At 34.9% G+C, this 20,084-nt stretch overlaps 2 protein-coding genes across 21 annotated transcripts in view; one reads left to right on the forward strand and one right to left on the reverse strand.

The window, feature by feature from the left end:
• The window catches only part of LOC140039793 (protein scribble homolog), a 62,302-nt gene extending 55,826 nt beyond the window's left edge, over window positions 1–6,476 (forward strand). For 9 of the 19 annotated variants that reach the window (XR_011842661.1, XM_072085429.1, XM_072085443.1 and 6 more), the window contains 3 exons: window positions 613–665; window positions 1,445–1,495; window positions 3,312–6,475. Coding sequence is in view for 18 of the 19 variants with exons in the window: in XM_072085429.1 (XP_071941530.1) it covers window positions 613–665; window positions 1,445–1,492 (101 nt within the window). In the remaining variant the exon portion in view is untranslated. Of the gene's footprint in view, window positions 1–612; window positions 666–1,444; window positions 1,496–3,311 lie in introns of all 19 variants that reach the window. The other 10 variants (XM_072085394.1, XM_072085424.1, XM_072085410.1 and 7 more) reach the window with 2 other exon arrangements.
• A 2,450-nt stretch (window positions 6,477–8,926) lies between these two features.
• LOC140039920 (solute carrier organic anion transporter family member 5A1-like) lies at window positions 8,927–19,745 on the reverse strand. Of its 2 annotated transcripts, none has more exons than XM_072085515.1 (9): window positions 19,639–19,745; window positions 17,736–18,855; window positions 16,254–16,562; window positions 15,529–15,693; window positions 12,382–12,577; window positions 11,188–11,350; window positions 10,549–10,706; window positions 10,022–10,086; window positions 8,927–9,808 (listed from the first exon to the last, which is right to left on the reverse strand). In XM_072085515.1, exons 2-9 carry the CDS (start codon window positions 18,430–18,432, stop codon window positions 9,474–9,476), a joined length of 2,088 nt encoding a protein of 695 aa, XP_071941616.1. In that variant the 5' UTR covers window positions 18,433–18,855; window positions 19,639–19,745; the 3' UTR covers window positions 8,927–9,473. The 2 variants fall into 2 exon arrangements, with proteins under 2 accessions (XP_071941616.1, XP_071941624.1); XM_072085523.1 differs by lacking the exon at window positions 19,639–19,745 and adding an exon at window positions 19,421–19,598.
• Window positions 19,746–20,084: the final 339 nt, after the last annotated feature.

A 20,084-nucleotide genomic window follows, 5' to 3' on the forward strand; every position in this document is an offset into this window, starting at 1 on the left:
CTACACTTGCTGCTTTGTTGTAAACACCTTTTTCAGATGCTAAACAAGATAAAAACCTATATACACAGCATCGTAGTTAACAATTTGGTATATAAATGTAGTTTTATAAGTTTGACTTTAGATAATAGCAGCAGGTTGAAGTATGGTATTGACTATCAGCACAGTCAACCATGCGTGCAAACCTATTATTTTCTATCAGGCAGGAGGTATCAGAGAGTTAAGCACTTACATCTTTGGATGTACACTAACTAGATCAGCTTAAGCACACATAAGATGGAGTTAACTCCGGTGCTCACAGCTTGGCAGCCCACTAGAAACTAAGCAACCTTTATTATACCAGTATTATAAGAAATGTTAGATTATTACATTAATATACTGTACTTCTTTGGGTACTGTATTCTTATCTTATGTCTGGCTGCGACAAATATCAACAGTACTGTACTATGTACTTAATCTCTATGACGCGCAATATCTGTCGATGGCGTGAAACTGATTGTGTCGCAGCCACAGATAAACCCTTTGATCTCCGGACCTCAGCTAATAATTAATGATCCCAAGTCTGTTATTACCCTATAATAAAACATAATATTATTACTCTGTTTTGTTTTTCAGCTCTGAGATTGGATGGTGTTCCAGCCAATGGTAGGGCCTCGCATGTTGCTACGGTAGGTATCCTTAACAACCAATCAAATCACATCAAATTCTTTATAGAAGACACATAATTATTTGTTTAATAGCCAACATATCAGTAGACTTAAATAAGAAGTCTTGCATATTAAATTATTCTTAGTTTTAAAGTATGTTTTTGTTAATGCCTATATAATCTAATACAGTGTGTTGTTATAATGGAATGTTATATATTGGCATGCCTTCTGCATCATCCTTCAGTACTTAGTCAACTCCTCAACTTGAATGTAATTAAAGTATATACTTAATTATGTTGTTTAATTTATTATGCTATATTTAAGTATAAACAGATAGATATTACACTCACGTCTCTCTTTAAATCATCATCATCAAATCAATCTTTATTTCCATAAATCATCATTATCATCAAATCAAATCAATCTTCATTTCCATCATAATAAACAAAACAAAATGAATGCATTAAGTTGGAGGATGTACTTCACATGCAAAGTATGAAAAAAATAACATTGTACATTACATTATCATCATCATTTAGTTATCACCATCATCATTTAGTTATCACCATCATCATTTAGTTATCACCATCATCATTTAGTTATCACCATCATCATTTAGTTATCACCATCATCATTTAGTTATCACCATCATCATTTAGTTATCACCATCATCATTTAGTTATCACCATCATCATTTAGTTATCACCATCATCATTTTCTTAACTAAACCTTTTTTATTTCTCTAATCCAAATGATTATATTTTTATTTTATAATATTATATTTACGTTGAAACTTGTAGAATCCTTTGAATTTTGATGATATCCAATTTATAGATGAGGATGATTGACAGGTAACAGGTTTTTAAATTTCAGCGTTGTTCTCGTCGCACTCAATTCTATGTCATCGCTTTTCTTGTTTTTTTCATTTCATTTTGTTGTTTTTTTTACTTATATTCATTCCTTTCTTACCATTTATGTTTAATCTGTAGTAGAATTTTTCAATTTTAGTAAACTTTAGTTTTGAATAAACATACTTTATTTGGGTTAAACTTAGCCTAGTGGAAGGAACTTAAACTTACTTTATTTGGGTTAAACTTAGCCTAGTGGGTTTGAGTCAAATTACAATCATATGCTGATCATGGTTAAGAGTAGCCATATTTACTGGGGTTGGGTTACAGTGATCATGGTTAAGAGTAGCCATATTTACTGGGGTTGGGTTACAGTGATCATGGTTAAGAGTAGCCATATTTACTGGGGTTGGGTTACAGTGATCATGGTTAAGAGTAGCCATATTTACTGGGGTTGGGTTACAGTGATCATGGTTAAGAGTAGCCATATTTACTGGGGTTGGGTTACAGTGATCATGGTTAAGAGTAGCCATATTTACTGGGGTTGGGTTACAGTTAACTTTTAAGCTGAGTCCCCTAGGTACTTTAAATATTATTAACCCAATGTTATTAATTAAATCAAGATTTGAACTAGATCACTATGCTACTCACAACTGCAGTACCTGAAAATACATTTGTAAATTCCCTTGTCAAAATGTTGATGTACAGTATCTATGTATTGACATCATATTATTTTATGTAGTTTGTCATTTTATTTCTCTTTCTATTGCATGTTTTATTCCACTAAAGCTTCATTCCCACTAGGAAGCAACACAAAAATGTAAGCACAATGACCAATGACAAGCGGCAGTGAATAATTCATTGCTTGTGATTGGTCAGATTTCTTGCGTTGCGTTTTTGCTCTGCATCCTAGTGGGAACTAAGCTTAAATCTTTGATAAATCGTAACCTCTGTTTATACCTACTATATCATCCTATTTGTAGTGTCGTCACCTTCGGAGCTACCATTGTTTGAGCACTTTTGTCAACTTGCACGTGTGTGATTGCATGATTGTCGTTGCATCCTATTTTCACATTAACATTTTAATCAATTACTGTACTATACAGTATACAAAAGAAATGCAAATTGTATGATTACTTAAAAGTAACATATTTTATATTTTATAAATAATTTTTTAGTACACTATATACCTATTTATAGAAAACCTAAGCTCTGTCTACACTATCAAACTAGTTTGACCAAAAAGGGCCTAAATATGGTAGTGATTTGCCCAAATATGGTAGGGATATGATATCATCATGTCCATATAGAGTATCATGGTGTGACGTCACAACGATACAGGGCGCTGCAGGGTTGATAGCCAACCAAAAAATGCGTTCAGCCCTACTATGTTAATAAACAGTAAAGATCTGTATTTCTATCAAATTATGTATCTTAGCTTGATTTTTTTAAACTTAAACTGTAGTTGAAGAATAAATAGATTGTTAAAAAGAAATATTTAGTGATCTTTTGAAATTTTAGTTTACCGTAGTGACGTCAGCACCGTGATACTCTATATAAGCAAATCACATTTTTTTCTCACATAAAGTTTGATAGTGTATTGTTGTTGATGTAGAGTATTGCAATACTAGTGTAGAATTACAATTGATATGATTGTACTAAAACTACTTCCTTTTAAGGCACTCTGATCAATTCACAGCTGACAAAACAAGTATAACATCCCTTTCCATCCAAGTAGTGTTTCAACAAAGACTTGAAAACAAACATTTTGTTGTCATAATTCATTAATAATGTTTATGTTTTATGTGTCTTTTTTCAGGAGAACGCAGAAGTGTTTGGAAGCTGAATAACACGAGTCCGTGGACTCAACAAGGACCTTGCCAACCTCCATGTCTTTCACCACTTTACTGTCAAAGTTCAATTTTAAGATTTTAAATTCAGAGCTTGGACGCTTGGACAAATGGACACATTGTCAGACACAAAGGGTGCAGGCCAACAAACAAGGATATTCTTCCAGAAAATACAACCACTAGTCTTCTGTCTTTTAGTAATGACTATTATTTCTAGTTACTGCAGTAACTTTGTTTATCAATAAACTAAATGATGACCAATGTTGTAATACGATGTAAGATACTATTGTTACTGCAGTATTTTGCATCTACTGCAATTGCACTAGTTTATGATACTGTAGGTCCACTGATTATTTCATTACTGCAGTAATTTCTGCATCTACTGTATTTTGTATTACATTAAATAGCCACTGGCCATATTCACCATTCACACTTAAGTTAAGGGAAACACTTAAAATTAAGTTAATTGGTGAATACAGCCACTGGTTCCTATTAAATTCATTATAATTTAGGTTCACTGATTCACTATTTCTTTACTGCAGTAATTTCTGCATCTATTCGTATTACATTAAATACCCAGGTTGCTACTAAGACTTCATTACACTGTACAGTAGCTTAGCCTATTATGTCGTTACTGCAGTAAATACATGAAGCTATTGGAGTTTTTGCAGTAGAATTATTTAGTACTTAATTTTTATCTATTATTAATTTATTCTATTATTATTATTATTTTATGCAAGATCTGTACTGCAGTACACAGATCTATACTGCAGTACACGGGTCTACACTGCAGTACACGGGTCTATATTGCAGTACATAGATTTATACTGCAGTACACAGATAATACACAGATTATACCAGCACATTTCCACCAATAATTCATTTGCATTTTCAATTGTTTTTTTTTTCTCTTAAGATTTGAGTAGCTTTCAGATGGTGTTGTTAAGTGTAGGATTTTATTTATAAAACAAGATATATTAATAGTTGAGATTGTTATTGGGTTGTCATGGTGATAACTTGTGTGTAGATAAATTGATAGATTACAAGTATGATGATATATCAACATTATTTTTGTAGCTATTAGTGACCATGTACAGAGTTCACAGCATGTAAATTAAATGATGTTTTTACATAAAATGTACATATATAATCAAGGATGAGATTGTAAGCTTAAAATAAGTAATATTTTCATTTTGGGAATTTTTAATAATGTTTAAAAAAAGTTTTATATAATGTATAATAATAATAAACGTTTGAGATAATGTTGTAGCCTATTAGTCAGGTGGCAGCATTCATTTTCTTTTAAATTATATAGGTGATTCTTTATGTGGTTGAACGTTGATGTAGTCTGTAGTATTGGCGCTTCTAGAGGGCGCTTGCCAAATTGCTCGAACCTTCCACTCACTAAACTTTATTCAAACGTACGGTTTCCTCTCACTCACAATTACCAGCATTTGTATGATGTAGTATTATAACAAATAATGCAATTAAATCCAAGTTTTTAATCGATAAAGATAATAATTTAAAGACATTTGGTTGTGTTATTTATTATAAAAATAGTTTTGCTGAAACTTGTGTGTATAAGTTTGCTACATAGATGCATATTGGGGTTGTATTATAAACAGCTTACTACATTTGATATCGTCGTATGCTTAATTTTAACTGTACATATTTGCATATTCATCAGTTTTTGTTAAATAAACAAGTGGTGTATATACAGAAACTGCTATCCCCACAGGGGATCTTGTTGAATGATGATCCACATACTGTAGTATGTGACTGTACTCATTCATGCGTAACAAACGGCATGATAAAACATTATAAACATTAAGAGAATATAAAAACAGTAAACACTTTCTATCTCTAAATTTTTAATTCTTGATTTTTTTTAAATAAATTTGTTTATAAGAATAAAATTGTTATTGGTATCAGTTGTACTTAAAATTGCAGAGATCACAGTTTTGTAAATAATAAAAATATGTAATATAATTATGTATATTCTAAAGGTTAAAGATGTTATGTTACATTATAGTAAGGTCTTTCCTTGTTACCCTTGTATCCTATAGCCATGACCATATAAGGATGTCTTTGTGACCATATAAGGATGTCTTTGTGACCATATAAGGATGTCTTTGTGACCATATAAGGATGTCTTTGTGACCATATAAGGATCTCTTTGTGACCATATGAACGGTGTCACAATTATTATAAGAGTGTCATTATGCGCATATAAGGGTGTCTACATGACCATATGATGGTGTAAGCATGCCTATATAAGGATGTGAACATGCCCATATAAGGGTGTCGCCATGACTGTATGAAGACCAATGGTGAGATCATGCCTATATAAGGATGTCAAATACACAGTGTGAACTAGGAGAGAGCTTAAACATAAGTACATGAACTTAGATGGAGTCTTGAGTGTCATTATGACTGAGGAAAGGCAGTTTAGATTGAGAATCAATATGCAATGTTTTTGTACAATTTACTTGGTTTCCTGCCTTGTATAGCTTTATCAAGTAGGTAGTATCAAGGCATAATACTGTATTATTTTATAAAATGCTTATGTAGGATAAATCTTGATAACAAATCTTGATAACAAATCTTGATGAAAATCTTGATGACAATCTTGATAACAAATCTTGATGACAATCTTGATAATAATCTTATGAAATAATTTTATTAGAGAGGTATATCTAGCTTTGTTAGTACTAAATTGGTTATTAGAAATCTTCTTAATTATCTACGTTATGACATTTTTTGTTTATGATTAATTTATAGTTTGTTTAATGCAGTATACGGGCACTGATTACATAGGAATGGTTGACATAAATGACAGTAGTTTGCACGCGCAGTGGCTATAGGTCCAGTAACTGTACCTCTAGCCATTGTGTATAATTTAGTCATTTTTATTAGAGGGAGCAGTAAATCATGTACAGAATATAGATGAGTTTACGTTGTGAATGTGTATGTAGGTATATTTTGAGATGCTAAGACATTGTATAATATGCTTCAATGAGTTTTGGTAAATTAACACTATTCTATGTTCAAAATTAATTCGTTTTTACATACTCCTGTTACCGCCTTTATTAGGGCATTATATAAATCCCATGAACAAGGCCATAGCGAGGGGGAAGGCCGAACAGATGAGGCAAAGATGCTTTAAATGCATTTATTAATATAAAATATGACGATCTGTGCTGGAAAATTGACGAATGTTAAAAAGGTGCTATTTTAAACATTTTTCGAAAAAAATTCCTGTTCTATAGTACAGGAATTTCGACTTTTTTATTATTATTTTTTATTTCAACAAAATTAGTTACTATGGCTCTATAAGACGATACAAAGCAATATATAGCCATATTATCGCATAATAATAATTTTTTAAAAAGGTGATATTTTGGGCATTTTTCGAAAAAATCCCTGTACTATAGTACAGGGATTTTTTTCCAAAAATGGCAAAATTTCGACCCTTTTATTTTTCAACAAAACTAGTTAGTATGGCTCTATAAGATGATATAAAGCAAAATATAGCCATACTATCGCATAACAATTGATTTTTAAAAAGGTGATATTTTGGGCATTTTTCGAAAATATATAGTACAGGGAAATTTTCGAAAAATTGCCAATTTTCGACCCTTTTATTTTTAGACATAAATGGTTACTATCGCATAATAAACATGCGCAGAGTCGATTAATGGGTTCTGCGCATGTCAATTATGCTATAGTAACCAGTTATGTCAAAAAATAAAATGGTCGAAAAATATTGTTAGACATAAATGGTTACTATAGCATAATAAACATGCGCAGAGTCGAATAATGGGTTCTGCGCATGTCAATTATGCTATATATAGTAACCAATTATATCGAAAAATAAAAAGGTCGAAATTTGGCCATTTTTGGAAAAAAATCCTGTACTATAGTACAGGGAAATTTTCGAAAAATGACCAATTTTCGACCCTTTTATTTTTAGACATAAATGGTTACTATCGCATAATAAACCTGCGCAGAGTCGAATAATGGGTTCTGCGCATGTCAATTATGCTATAGTAACCAGTTATGTCAAAAAATAAAATGGTCAAAAACTGTTGTTAGACATAAATGGTTACTATAGCATAATAAACATGCGCAGAGTCGAATAATGGGTTCTGTGCATGTCAATTATGCTATAGTAACCAATTATATCGAAAAATAAAAAGGTCGAAATTTGGCCATTTTTGGAAAAAAATCCTGTACTATAGTACAGGGACATTTTCTAAAAATGACCAATTTTCGACCCTTTTATTTTTAGACAAATGGTTACTATCGCATAACAAACATGCGCAAAGTCGAATAATGGGTTCTGCGCATGTCAATTATGCTATAGTAACCAGTTTTGTCAAAAAATAGTGGTCGAAAATTATTGTTAGACATAAATGGTTACTATAGCATAACAAACATGCGCAGAGTCAAATAATGGGTTCTCCGCATGTCAATTATGCTATAGTAACCAGTTATATCGAAAAATAAAAAGGTCGAAATTGGCCATTTTTTGAAAAAATCCCTGTACTATAGTACAAGAAAATTTTCGAAAAATGACCAATTTTCGACCCTTTTATTTTTAGACATAAATGGTTACTATCGCATAATAAACATGCGCAGAGTCGAATAATGGGTTCTGCGCATGTCAATTATGCTATAGTAACCAGTTATCGAAAAATAAAAAGGTCGAAATTTGGCCATTTTTGGAAAAAATTCCTGTACTATAGTACAGGGAAATTTTCGAAAAATCACCAATTTTCGAACCCTTTTATTTTTAGACATAAATGGTTACAATCGCATAATAAACATGCGCAGAGTCGAATAATGGGTTCTGCGCATGTCAATTATGCTATAGTAACCAGTTATCGAAAAATAAAAAGGTCGAAATTTGGCCATTTTTGGAAAAAATTCCTGTACTATAGTACAGGGAAATTTTCGAAAAATCACCAATTTTCGAACCCCTTTATTTTTAGACATAAATGGTTACAATCGCATAATAAACATGCGCAGAGTCGAATAATGGGTTCTGCGCATGTCAATTATGCTATAGTAACCAGTTATGTCAAAGAATAAAATGGTCGAAAATTATTGTTAGACATAAATGGTTACTATAGCATAATAAACATGCGCAGAGTCGAATAATGGGTTCTGCGCATGTCAATTATGCTATAGTAACCAATTATATCAAAAAATAAAAAGGTCGAAATTTGGCCATTTTTGGAAAAAATTCCTGTACTATAGTACAGGAAAATTTTCGAAAAAAGGCCAATTTTCGACCCTTTTATTTTTAGACATAAATGGTTACTATCGCATAATAAACATGCGCAGAGTCGAATAATGGGTTCTGCGCATGTCAATGACCCTTTTATTTTTCGACAAAACTAGTTACTATGGCTCTATAAGATGATACAAAGCAAAATATAGCCATATCGCATAATAATTGATTTTTAAAAAGTAATATTTTTGTAATTTTTCGAATAAATCTCTGTACTCAATATGTATTGATATTAAATGATATTACATGATTTTTCATGCAGTGAAATTATACTCTTCCCTGGTTGAAATAAATGATAGAAAAACAGTTTTATATAAATAAAATATGTATTTAATTTATATTGAAAGACAATGCAAATGTTCCTGCTAAATTTAAGTAATAATTCATCATCTCATTGGGCGAGACAACCATAGAGGTGAAGAAGAAGCAACTACTCTCACTATGGTGGCGGACAACTTTAACAATTACATTTAGCTATATTTAAATATGTTGAATAAAATAAAATATTTATTACTACTTTTCATTGCATTGTTTACTAATAACTATCTACTTTTAAATTATTAAACTTGTTATAAACAATAATAAATCTATCACAAATGTGTTATTATTATTATTATATTTAACAGTTAGAACAAGTATGACGTCAGGACTGCGTTTACTATGGCGCGCAGTGAATTATAAAAAAAAAACTACGAAATGTTTAAAGATAGTTCAAGGGGTGCATTACACAAGGCGTGCATTACACAAGTCATTAACCTAAACACTCACTGGCCTCTGCTTTTTATTTTTCGTTCAGACTGTGTTCAGACAGAGATAATTTTAGATAAATCTAGGCCTACTTATCGACTGATTGTGCAATCGCTTCATCTTTACTATTTCGATCAGGGAGCTCCACTGACCCGTCCGTGCTACCTGAATTTTGCACCGACCCATTCTCTAGGCTAGCCTCCTTATACACGTTACGATTCCAGCCGCGTTTGATCGACTGCCAGGCGAGAAAGGAAAACACGACAGAGATACATTTAAGGCCTGCTGATAAACCGAGGTAGCTGAAGTGAAATTTAACGTTATCATACTCTAAACAAGCCCCGACACCTTCACATAATGGCTGCCACAACATGCACGACTTGTCCACCGTCTTACCGTAATATATCGGAGATGGAATATATGCTGAAAGAAATTTAATTCACATTTCTCATCAATGTATTCACTTTAAAATGAAAGAGACACAACGCAAGGACCTAGATGAAACGCAAGCGACTGTTCGAATAATCCATCGCTTGTGATTGGTCAAATCACTATATGTTGCGTTACGTCCTTGCGTAGCACCTCTAGTAGGAACCACGCTTAAAGATTTTTTACAGCATCAAAGTTGTTACTTACCGAGTGCACGTAGAAACACGAACTGTATTCCGAGAGCAAATGGTCGAGCTTTCTGTTCAACTGACCTGAAATACACGATTTATATAATACAATATGATTGATCATTATTAATAATTACTGTATTATAATATATTAATTATGTATGTAAACGATTTAAATAAGAGTAGGCCGAAACCTCATAAATTGATACCAAACGATCTAAGCGCGCAACGGACGAAAATCAGATACCTGCACACATACGTCATGAATACGAATATAACATTAATTGATTGTGGTCACTTTTGAAACATATCCTTTACTAATTGTGTTCACCAAGCCTAAAGCTTGGTTCCCATTGGTCGCGACGCAAGGAAGTAAGCGCGACGCAAGGAAGTAAGCACAACGCAAGTAATTTTACCAATCACGATGGACGTGATGGATCATCCAAATTGTGGCTTGTGATTGGTCAATTCACTTGTATTGTTGCGCTACATCGCTTCGCGTCGCATCAAAGTGGAAACAAAGCAACCAAACAAATGCCTTCTTACCTCAACGTCACCATGATTCCTGGTATTTGACCTAAGGTCGTGACCCCTACTACCAATATTAAAAACACCATAAAAACAGGTAATAATTGGCAGTCGTTTTCACACGTCCCTGAGTCAGCAATGGACGGTCCCGGAATACATCGACAATCGGAAAATGTCTGAATTAAGAAAGGAGAACCGTTTCTAGTCCTTGCGTGTAAATGTATGTATGACAGAGGATAGTAGGCTCTCAGTATTATCGAAATTCTATTCTCATATATAAAAACATTTAAACTAGGACGAAACGCAACCAAGTCAAACAAACAGTTCGGAGCAAATCACTAAATCATGGTTCCCACTAGCGACGCAACACAAGGACTTAACGCAACGTAAGCAAGTTGACTAATGACAAGCGACTGTTCGAATAATCCATCGCTTGTGATTGGTCGAATCACTTACGTTGCGCGTACGTAATTGGATTGCGTCTCTAGTGGGAACCACGCTTTACGTTGCGCTTACATTCTTGCGTTGTGTCCTAGTGCGAACAAAGCATTAGTGAACGCTCCTTGGCTGCTGGAACGCCAAGTCGTTCATCTCCTTTGTAGTCTTTGTATATGCTGATAATTCAAGGACCTAAATTAATTTTAGATTATCACTTACATCTGAATCATCCCCATTTCCGCCAACATCCGTCGTATTACACCCCGCGTAACATGCGCTGAAATACGTGACGTTATCACTGCCACATACGGGTTTGTAGTAGCTTTCTGAACAGTAGCAGTCAGCATTGCATTGTGCTGTATAATTATCGTTATATGAAACACTGAAATGGATACAAAACAAACATAACAAAGTAAAAACTACTTTAAGTTCTCTCGAGTTCTTACCAATCACAAGCGACAGTTAGGATGAGCCGCCGCTTGTGATTGGTCAACTGTGTTGCGTGTGTACCTCAATTGGTTGGTTTAAGATTGGTTCCCACTAGGACGCAACGTAAGGACGTACGCCGCAACACAAGGGGATTGACCAATCACAAGCGACAGTTCGAATAATCCATTGCTTTTGATTTGTCAATTCGCCGGCGCTGAGTCTTATGTCCTTGCGTTGTGTCCTAGTGGGAACCAAGCTTTTAGCTATAACGCCACGGTTTCCACTTAGACGCAACGCAACAACGTAGGCGCAACGCAACTGAGTTGACCAATCACAATGAACAACGTGTCGTGATGGGTCAACTCACTTGAGTTGGACTTGCGCTTCACTTACGTCCTTGCGTTGCGTCGTAGTGGAACCAAATAGCCTTGTAATGCCTGGTTCCCACTAGAGACGCGAGACAAAGACGTAACGCAACGTAAGTGAGTTGACCAATCACAAGCGATGGATTATTCGAACTTTCGCTTGTCATTGGTCAACACGCTTGCATTGCGTTTACGTCCTTGCGTTATGTCCTAGTGGTAACCAAGCTTTATGTACGTCTTAAGTTACTAATGCGCAAACAGAGTGTACAAGATTTATGGATTTAAGACAATTTAATCCGGAATAAAGCAGACCTTGGTCTATGTTTATAATAACACTAGTGGAATATAAATAAAATCGTTATTAATAAACATTGTATATAAACATACTATGGCTGTTTTTATTAATATTGGCACGTTCGCGTAAATAACGTATATTTACGCTCGTTCACGAAAAGCAAGGCGAGTTCGTTGACCGGTGTCTGACGCCGTTTTCAATCACATCTTTCCGTGCCATAACTCGTCGAGGCTCAGTGCGGGTATGGCAGGCAAGATGAGTTTTGAAAAAAAAGTACAAATTGTACTGATTGTAGGCCTACTTATTGACCTAAAAGTAACTTACCTATCGATATATGGCACACTAACACCGGCTACTTTGAGGGTATCACAGTGAAACACAAATAATAAAGCGAATAACAGAAAGGCACACGTGGTAACGAAAAAGGTAAACTTGGCCGTCTTCTCCAAATTCAAATTAAAACGTTTGATGATGTAACCGCCCAGAGCTGTACTAATGGCGGCGGCCGGTATAAGAGCCCCTGCAAGAGAAAGAAAAACATTCAAAATTTCGAAGAAGAAAACTGTTATCGGCCTACTTGAACACATTAAGCATACGCGCCACAGACAACACATTAATTGAACACATTAAGCATACGCGCCACAGACAACACATTAAGTGAACACATTAAGCATACGCGCCACAGACAACACATTAATTGAACACATTAAGCATACGCGCCACAGACAACACATTAATTGAACACATTAAGCATACGCGCCACTGACAACACATTAATTGAACACATTAAGCATACGCGCCACAGACAACACATTAATTGAACACATTAAGCATACGCGCCACAGACAACACATTAAGTGAACACATTAAGCATACGCGCCACAGACAACACATTAATTGAACACATTAAGCATACGCGCCACAGACAACACATTAATTGAACACATTAAGCATACGCGCCACAGACAACACATTAATTGAACACATTAAGCATACGCGCCACAGACAACACATTAATTGAACACATTAAGCATACGCGCCACAGACAACACATTAATTGAACACATTAAGCATAAGCGCCACAGACAACACATTAATTGAACACATTAAGCATACGCGCCACAGACAACACATTAATTGAACACATTAAGCATACGCGCCACAGACAACACATTAATTGAACACATTAAGCATACGCGCCACAGACAACATTAAAAGGAAAGTTTTGAGTATAACCACAATTTAGCAGAAATTCAATAAAAATAATAAAATAAATGTTGCCTTTTATTCTAAAAAAACAACATTTCGATAAATATTTCATTCTTTATTGACAACTGGGGATCAGTGTCGAACATGGCACACAAATAGTAGGCAATACAAGCATGTCAATAGCAATAACAAACAACACATTAATTGAACACATTAAGCATACGCGCCACAGACAACATTAAAAGGAAAGTTTTGAGTATAACCACAATTTAGCAGAAATTCAATAAAAATAATAAAATAAATGTTGCCTTTTATTCTAAAAAAACAACATTTCGATAAATATTTCATTCTTTATTGACAACTGGGGATCAGTGTCGAACATGGCACACAAATAGTAGGCAATACAAGCATGTCAATAGCAATAACAAACTTGGGTAATATTTTCATCGTCAACTAATGGGTAAATAATCGTGACAAATAAAATTAGAACATATGAATTTCTTAATTCTATATTGACAAATAAATTATTAAAATCAGTTACGATAAAAAGGTAATTTAAACAGATTCGAACCCACGACCTCATGCTTTACTAAGCGTATTACTCATTATACTGTCCATTGAGCATGTTATTTCTACGTATTCGCGCGAATTTAAAAGAGAGTTGTTTTAAGGGGCGCCGTTCGAGACATTACTAATTATGTCAATATAATACACCTATGTAACATAATGTATTAATGAATAATTTAATAATTCTGATCACACAAAGTATATACAGATTGTATTATAACGAGTAGGTTATAGGACATTACGAGAATTCGTATTTCTAAGAAATAAACATTCTGTCAAGATGAATTATAAAATATGTCTGTCTACTGAATTCTGATTTGCTGAAGGCGGGGTTATTAGCCTGTGCGTGTATGTGCTGTCGATACGGATCGTAAACTACTCTTGTCAACATATTTGTCGATGAAAAACAAACACGTGACGTGTGATATGACGATGGCAGTTGAGATAGGCGTATATTGATATTAATTGAAAAGCATGTAAAAATTTTAAAAAACAGTAACTATGTAAAGCAAAAGAAGTAGTAGTAGTATTTTACTCTCGCATTTTTCGTACAGTAGGCCTACTGTTAAGCTCTGTCTACACTATCAAACTAGTTCGGCAAAAAAAAAAATGTTTGGCACATAAATTTGATAGTGTAGACAGAGCTTTACTTCACTAACCTACTGTATCTCACAGTTTGCGTAAAGAATCGGTAGTAGTATTCCATATAGAATTACATTTCGGATAATAAATCGATAAATCTGTTGGCCCAAAATAACCAAATCGGTAACAAAATGATTTGTTCAGCTGTTTTAACCAAAGAACTATTACGGTTACCCTGGGAATTAGGCGTTACCCCGGGAATTACGCGTTACCCTGGGAATTAGGCGTTACCCCGGGAATTACGGTTACCCTGGGAATTAGGCGTTACCCCGGGAATTAGGCGTTACCCCGGGAATTACGCGTTACCCTGGGAATTAGGCGTTACCCCGGGAATTACGGTTACCCTGGGAATTAGGCGATATCCTGGGAATTACGCGTTACCCCGGGAATTACGCATTACCCAGGGAATTACGCGTTACCCTGGGAATTTCAAAGGCTCGTCGATATCGTTAGGGCCTACGTCACATCTATGACGTAAAGAAATGTCATACGACACCTAAAAAGTCAAGTCACGCTTTACAATTTTAATACAAGACAAATTAGTATTTAGTATATAATGATATTTGTATTACTAAGTCATTAAACCGCGTAGTTCGGTGTATATGACTAACAGCTACATCTACTTTGCATCATATACAGTGTAAATTGAATTCATTCTTAATAGCCTAGTTACATATATGTTACGTGATACGTTTCATGGAAATAAGGCCTCATGTTTAATTCAAAAACATATTATATGGCTGCAATCGCCTACAACAGTGTAGTTTAAGTAAAGGCTCTTTAATAACAATCATTGTTCACATTATGATGTCATTATGAATCGGTAGTCATTATGACATCATAATTCATGAACCCGTTTACCCGGGTAATTACATTTCATGAGCACAGTTTATCGCTAACTTTGGTCCAGGGTAGGAACCAACTTACACGTGTAAATATGAATGTGTACACGAATGTACTTCGGATGATAATGACGTCATCATTCTCTTATTAATGACGTAATCTTTCTAGTAATGACGTCATACTAATATTACTGACGTCATCATATCTTACCTGTTAAGTACGACGCTTCAGTGTTATTCACACCGAACTGTGAGCCTAGAAACTTTGGAATGAAGTAGAGAAAACCGGTGACGATTGAAATCTCCAAACAGGCCACCATGCAAATGCAGATATACGTAGGATTAGTGAGTAGGCTCACCAGAGCATCTTTTAAATCTGTCGACAAAACATGAGAATGTGCATCAGTAAAAATGCGCTCGCATTTAGATTTAGAGCGATACAATCAACACCTCGATTGTACGCCTACAGGCAGCATATTTCCCCAGACGAATGAACGTTATACCTCACGACAGTACATACATTTTATTAAGCATTATAATATTGAATATTTGCTGGTGCTGTAAATGTCACAACATTTACGCAACACAACATCCTTCTTCAACAATTTGTTTGAAATTTAATAATTACCCAGAATCCTTTAGATATTCGAGAGTAACTCGACTAAACAAATCATGTTTGTTTGAAATAGAAACTACGGACAGGTTTCGAAATTATTCTTTCAAACGCAACCGAAAAGTGGAACTTGCTTTTTTTTATAGCGCATTAAATATTTTACGGCATCTCAAATGGGGTTTTCATTACAAAATGATTCTTTATTCCATAATGCCTTCTCAATTTGAAATTATTAGTTTCAATGGTGTAGCCAGTGGGCATCGTTGATATCCTGATCATTTTGCGCGCGACGTGACGCGCAGGCGCATAAAAGATTCACTCACCAGATAAACCTGTACAATTGAATTGCATATTAACAACGTCATTGTCGTCTGCTGTCGACACGTCATCATCTTTTGATTGTTGCCCCTGTAGACTCTTCGGGAATGCCAGGATAGGAAGAGCAGTCAATATCATGAGTGTACCGCATATTAAATAGCCTAGCCACCAGGCACCGACCCACTGAGGGTCGTCGATATCTATAGGCAGATCAGATGTATCAACCCGGCCAAAATCCACGTACACGCTGACACAAATACCACCAAGAATAAATCCCAAAGCTGGGCCTACAGCGGTCATACAATACACGATAGCTGTCAAGAAAAATTGAAAATAAATATAAAAACAGGCGCCAGTGCAGTTACGAATATTGATGCGCAGACATCATGAATGTACTAGTCACAAAGTTGACGCGCGCGTACATAATACGTGCTATTACTATTATCATCATGTGAACGCACGCGTAGTTTGTGTTTTTACGCGATGCCACTGATAAATTAAAAACAACTTAACATATTGTGATCTATATAAAAAATTAGACTAAATAAACATACGCATGAACACTGTATGAGACGATTTTGTACAAATAACGTACTAATTATGCCTAGAATGTATTTGTGTGAATCGTCGAAAGCGTAATCTAATGTATGCATCATTGTTTAATTCGGATACGGATGCATAGGTATATTTAATCTAAATAATTTAAAATTAATTACATTTAATTTCGCGAATATTAAACAGTACACACATATTCCGTAACCATGGATACTAGATTCACCGCTTTGAAAAATTATGATGACGTCACTCATCACGTTGATTTTTTTTGTCGAATCATGGGATGAGTACTTATTTACTACGTGACTGATCAATATCAGACACAATAAAGAAAAAAGTGTTAATAAATTAAAACGAAAATAATATCTATAACAATAGTTCGTATTATTAAGATTCGATATCATCAAGTTGGGTCACGAATATGATTTTATGTGTACGACTATTTGATGATGATTTATACAAATTACACAAACTAACTTTATATGTTTACATTATAAACACAAGTGATGATTCCACGTTTGTTTTGTGTATATAAAACTGGCTTATTGACATGAGTCACTTTTAGGATAATAATTATTGTCTTTGGAAACCAGCTCACGTGAGCTTGCTGACTATATCGCCGCCCATAGTTTTCTTTGTCTTAACGACTTTAAAGTGATTTCACGGAAGCTCTTTTCAAACCGGTAATTGCGCGTGTTATAATATTGAATAACATTATTATTATTCCGGATATCTACTATAATAGGGTCAGGGGCACAACCTTACGTTCAATTTATTCCAGATATAACATTTTATTCAGAAAAATGGTTTAAGAAAAGGTACTTTGATACGCGCGCGTATATATTTTGTACGACGCGCGTGTCAATTTTGTCCCATCGTAGAAACGACGCACCATTTATTGCGCGCGTAATTTAAAAGTTGAATAATCTCACCTATATAAATTGCAGCATTGTCTTTACTGACATTGTCATCAAGGTAGGTAATGCCAAGCGTGAACAGAGGTGCCGCTGACATCCCTAGCAACATCTGAGCCAGTAGAAACACGATTATTAATTCGGAATCGGTATTGTCACCTAAACAGCCATAGTAACCATCCTTATCGGCATTATTCGGGTCGATCATCCCTCCTGAATGTGTTCCACTAGACGAACTTACATTTGCAGATCCACAAAGTGGTTCTGCCGTGGTGGAGTTCTCTACCCCTGGTAGTTTGTACTCGCCGCCAATGAGATGGGGTAAGGTGAATATAAAGGCCGAAAAGGCCATGAATATAGCCCCACATCCAACCCATTTAGGCCGACTACTGCCAGGCCGTCCTCCATAAAAACTGACAAAAGCTACAACCAGTAAATTACCAATCTCGTAGCCACTGACAATTAGCCCTGCTTCGGTACTTTTGAGCTGAAAACGTCTTTCAATGGTTACTATCACACTACTTGTATACCCAACGATCATCATGCTCTCGGCTAAAGTTAATAAACACATAAAAAATAAGAACCCTCTTGGTGTGGCCCATCGTTGGATCCACGACGGTCGCCACATTCCAAGTCCGCATTTTACTTCTGCAGTATCATCACTATCTTCATCATCGCCTACCTGGTGACTACGACGGTCGCGTTCAGACGACATTGCTTACGTAACACAAAGTATATTGACTACAACGAATATAAACACATAGTACTATCGCGTTCAGACGTATCACAAAATTACACTGGCAATATTTTCGATCACAAGCGCTTAAAATTCTCAAAATTTATGCCGTCTTTATCATTTAAAATTCTTGAAAGCTAGGCCAGCGCCATTCACGTTTTTCAAAGCACATCCTGTCGGCTTGGATCGAGATTATTTGCATCTCAATGGATACAGATCACCTAACCGTGACTACTTCAGCATTCATAATTTCTATAGCAATCAATAAATAAAAGTACTTGAGCTGTCACGGTTCACCGATTTTCGTCACAGGAAATTCTGCTACGGTAAGGTTTATTGCTATAGGTCTTTGTACCAAAAGTCATAACAATCACAGAGATTTCCTCATAATAATTCATAAACCTGCAGGAAACAAAACATTCGAAACATTTTCCAATTAACACAGTGATTGTATTTCCTTATGCACAATATTATTGTATGTACTTGCGGTGCGCCTAGGCCTATTTCCTTTCGTTGCGTCTAAAGTAAGAAGTGCGTTTTAATAGGGAGCGTCTACAATACGATACCACTTTAAGTCTGCGATCTAACTAGTCACAATAATATTCTTCTTTTTGGAATTATTTTCATTTTCAGCGGTTTTTATTTAATTTGTTTGTTTTTTTCAATTTTTTGGTTTGGTACACAATTTGGACAAGATCATTAAATAAGGGCGTTTATAGGTAAACAAAAGGCCTATCATGGACCTCTTTCCTCCTCATCCTCCTCCTACAGTAGGCCTCCCTATCTACTCACCTTCTCTTTCCCCGCCGCCTATCTATTATTATAATATATTTATTTATAATTGCTTGATCATTCAAGATATAAAATCAATTATTAACTAAATATGATTAATTGACGGACACTGATAGCATACATAATATATACTATTTTTCTTATTGTAGGCCTACTTGTATAGAGAAGGACTTACAGATGTCTTCTACGGTCAGTATAAAATCATTGCAGCGATTCTCTCTGTACCAGCAGGGTACTATCCCCCGCCGGGCCTGCCGCTCTCATCGCCTGTCACTGGATTACACAAACATAAACAAACCATACTCCCAGGCCTAGCAAAAGGCCAACATGGACTTATTCACTTCAAAGCCTAAAAACAGACTATATATACTTTGTAAAAAAAACAGTACTTACTACAATTTCGATGTGTTGACAGATTTCAGAGATATAAATTCGAAAAATCAATATTATTATCGTTGTGAAAGATGTTATCTTATACACGGCGTACACAGAGAGAGAGAGATCAGGTTTCACTGTGTGCTGCCCTCTATAGTTATGATGATGTTACAACAACAACTAGCTCTGTGGTTGTTTCTGGTGCGCAGTATCTACGTATCATCCGTATTTACACGTGATATGTAACGTATCATCATCAGCAGCTTAAGAATTTCTCGGAAAAGGACATAATATACCGTAATATATATAGATACAAAAAAAACTTATGCAAAAATTAAATCCGTATATGAAATTGTAGACCAAATGTAATTAAACAGCGGTCTAAATTAAAACATTTTCACAATAATAAATGTAAAACCTCTAGGTTCGGAAAAAGCGGAAATTAATTTTATTATAGGCCTACT

The sequence above is a fragment of the Antedon mediterranea genome, chromosome 1, assembly GCF_964355755.1.
Source record: "Antedon mediterranea chromosome 1, ecAntMedi1.1, whole genome shotgun sequence".
In the NCBI taxonomy this organism is placed as follows: domain Eukaryota; kingdom Metazoa; phylum Echinodermata; class Crinoidea; order Comatulida; family Antedonidae; genus Antedon; species Antedon mediterranea.

What these genes read in the sequence shown, in the direction of transcription:
- LOC140039920 (XM_072085515.1), bottom strand. Translation starts at nt 18,432, where the DNA reads ATGTCGTCTGAACGCGACCGTCGTAGTCACCAGGTAGGCGATGATGAA. An exon ending in CAATGCTGCAATTTATATAG is followed by an intron (nt 16,563 to 17,735) that starts GTGAGATTATTC and finishes TTTTCTTGACAG; the next exon opens with CTATCGTGTATTGTATGACC. An exon ending in CGTGTTTCTACGTGCACTCG is followed by an intron (nt 9,809 to 10,021) that starts GTAAGTAACAAC and finishes AATTTCTTTCAG; the next exon opens with CATATATTCCATCTCCGATA.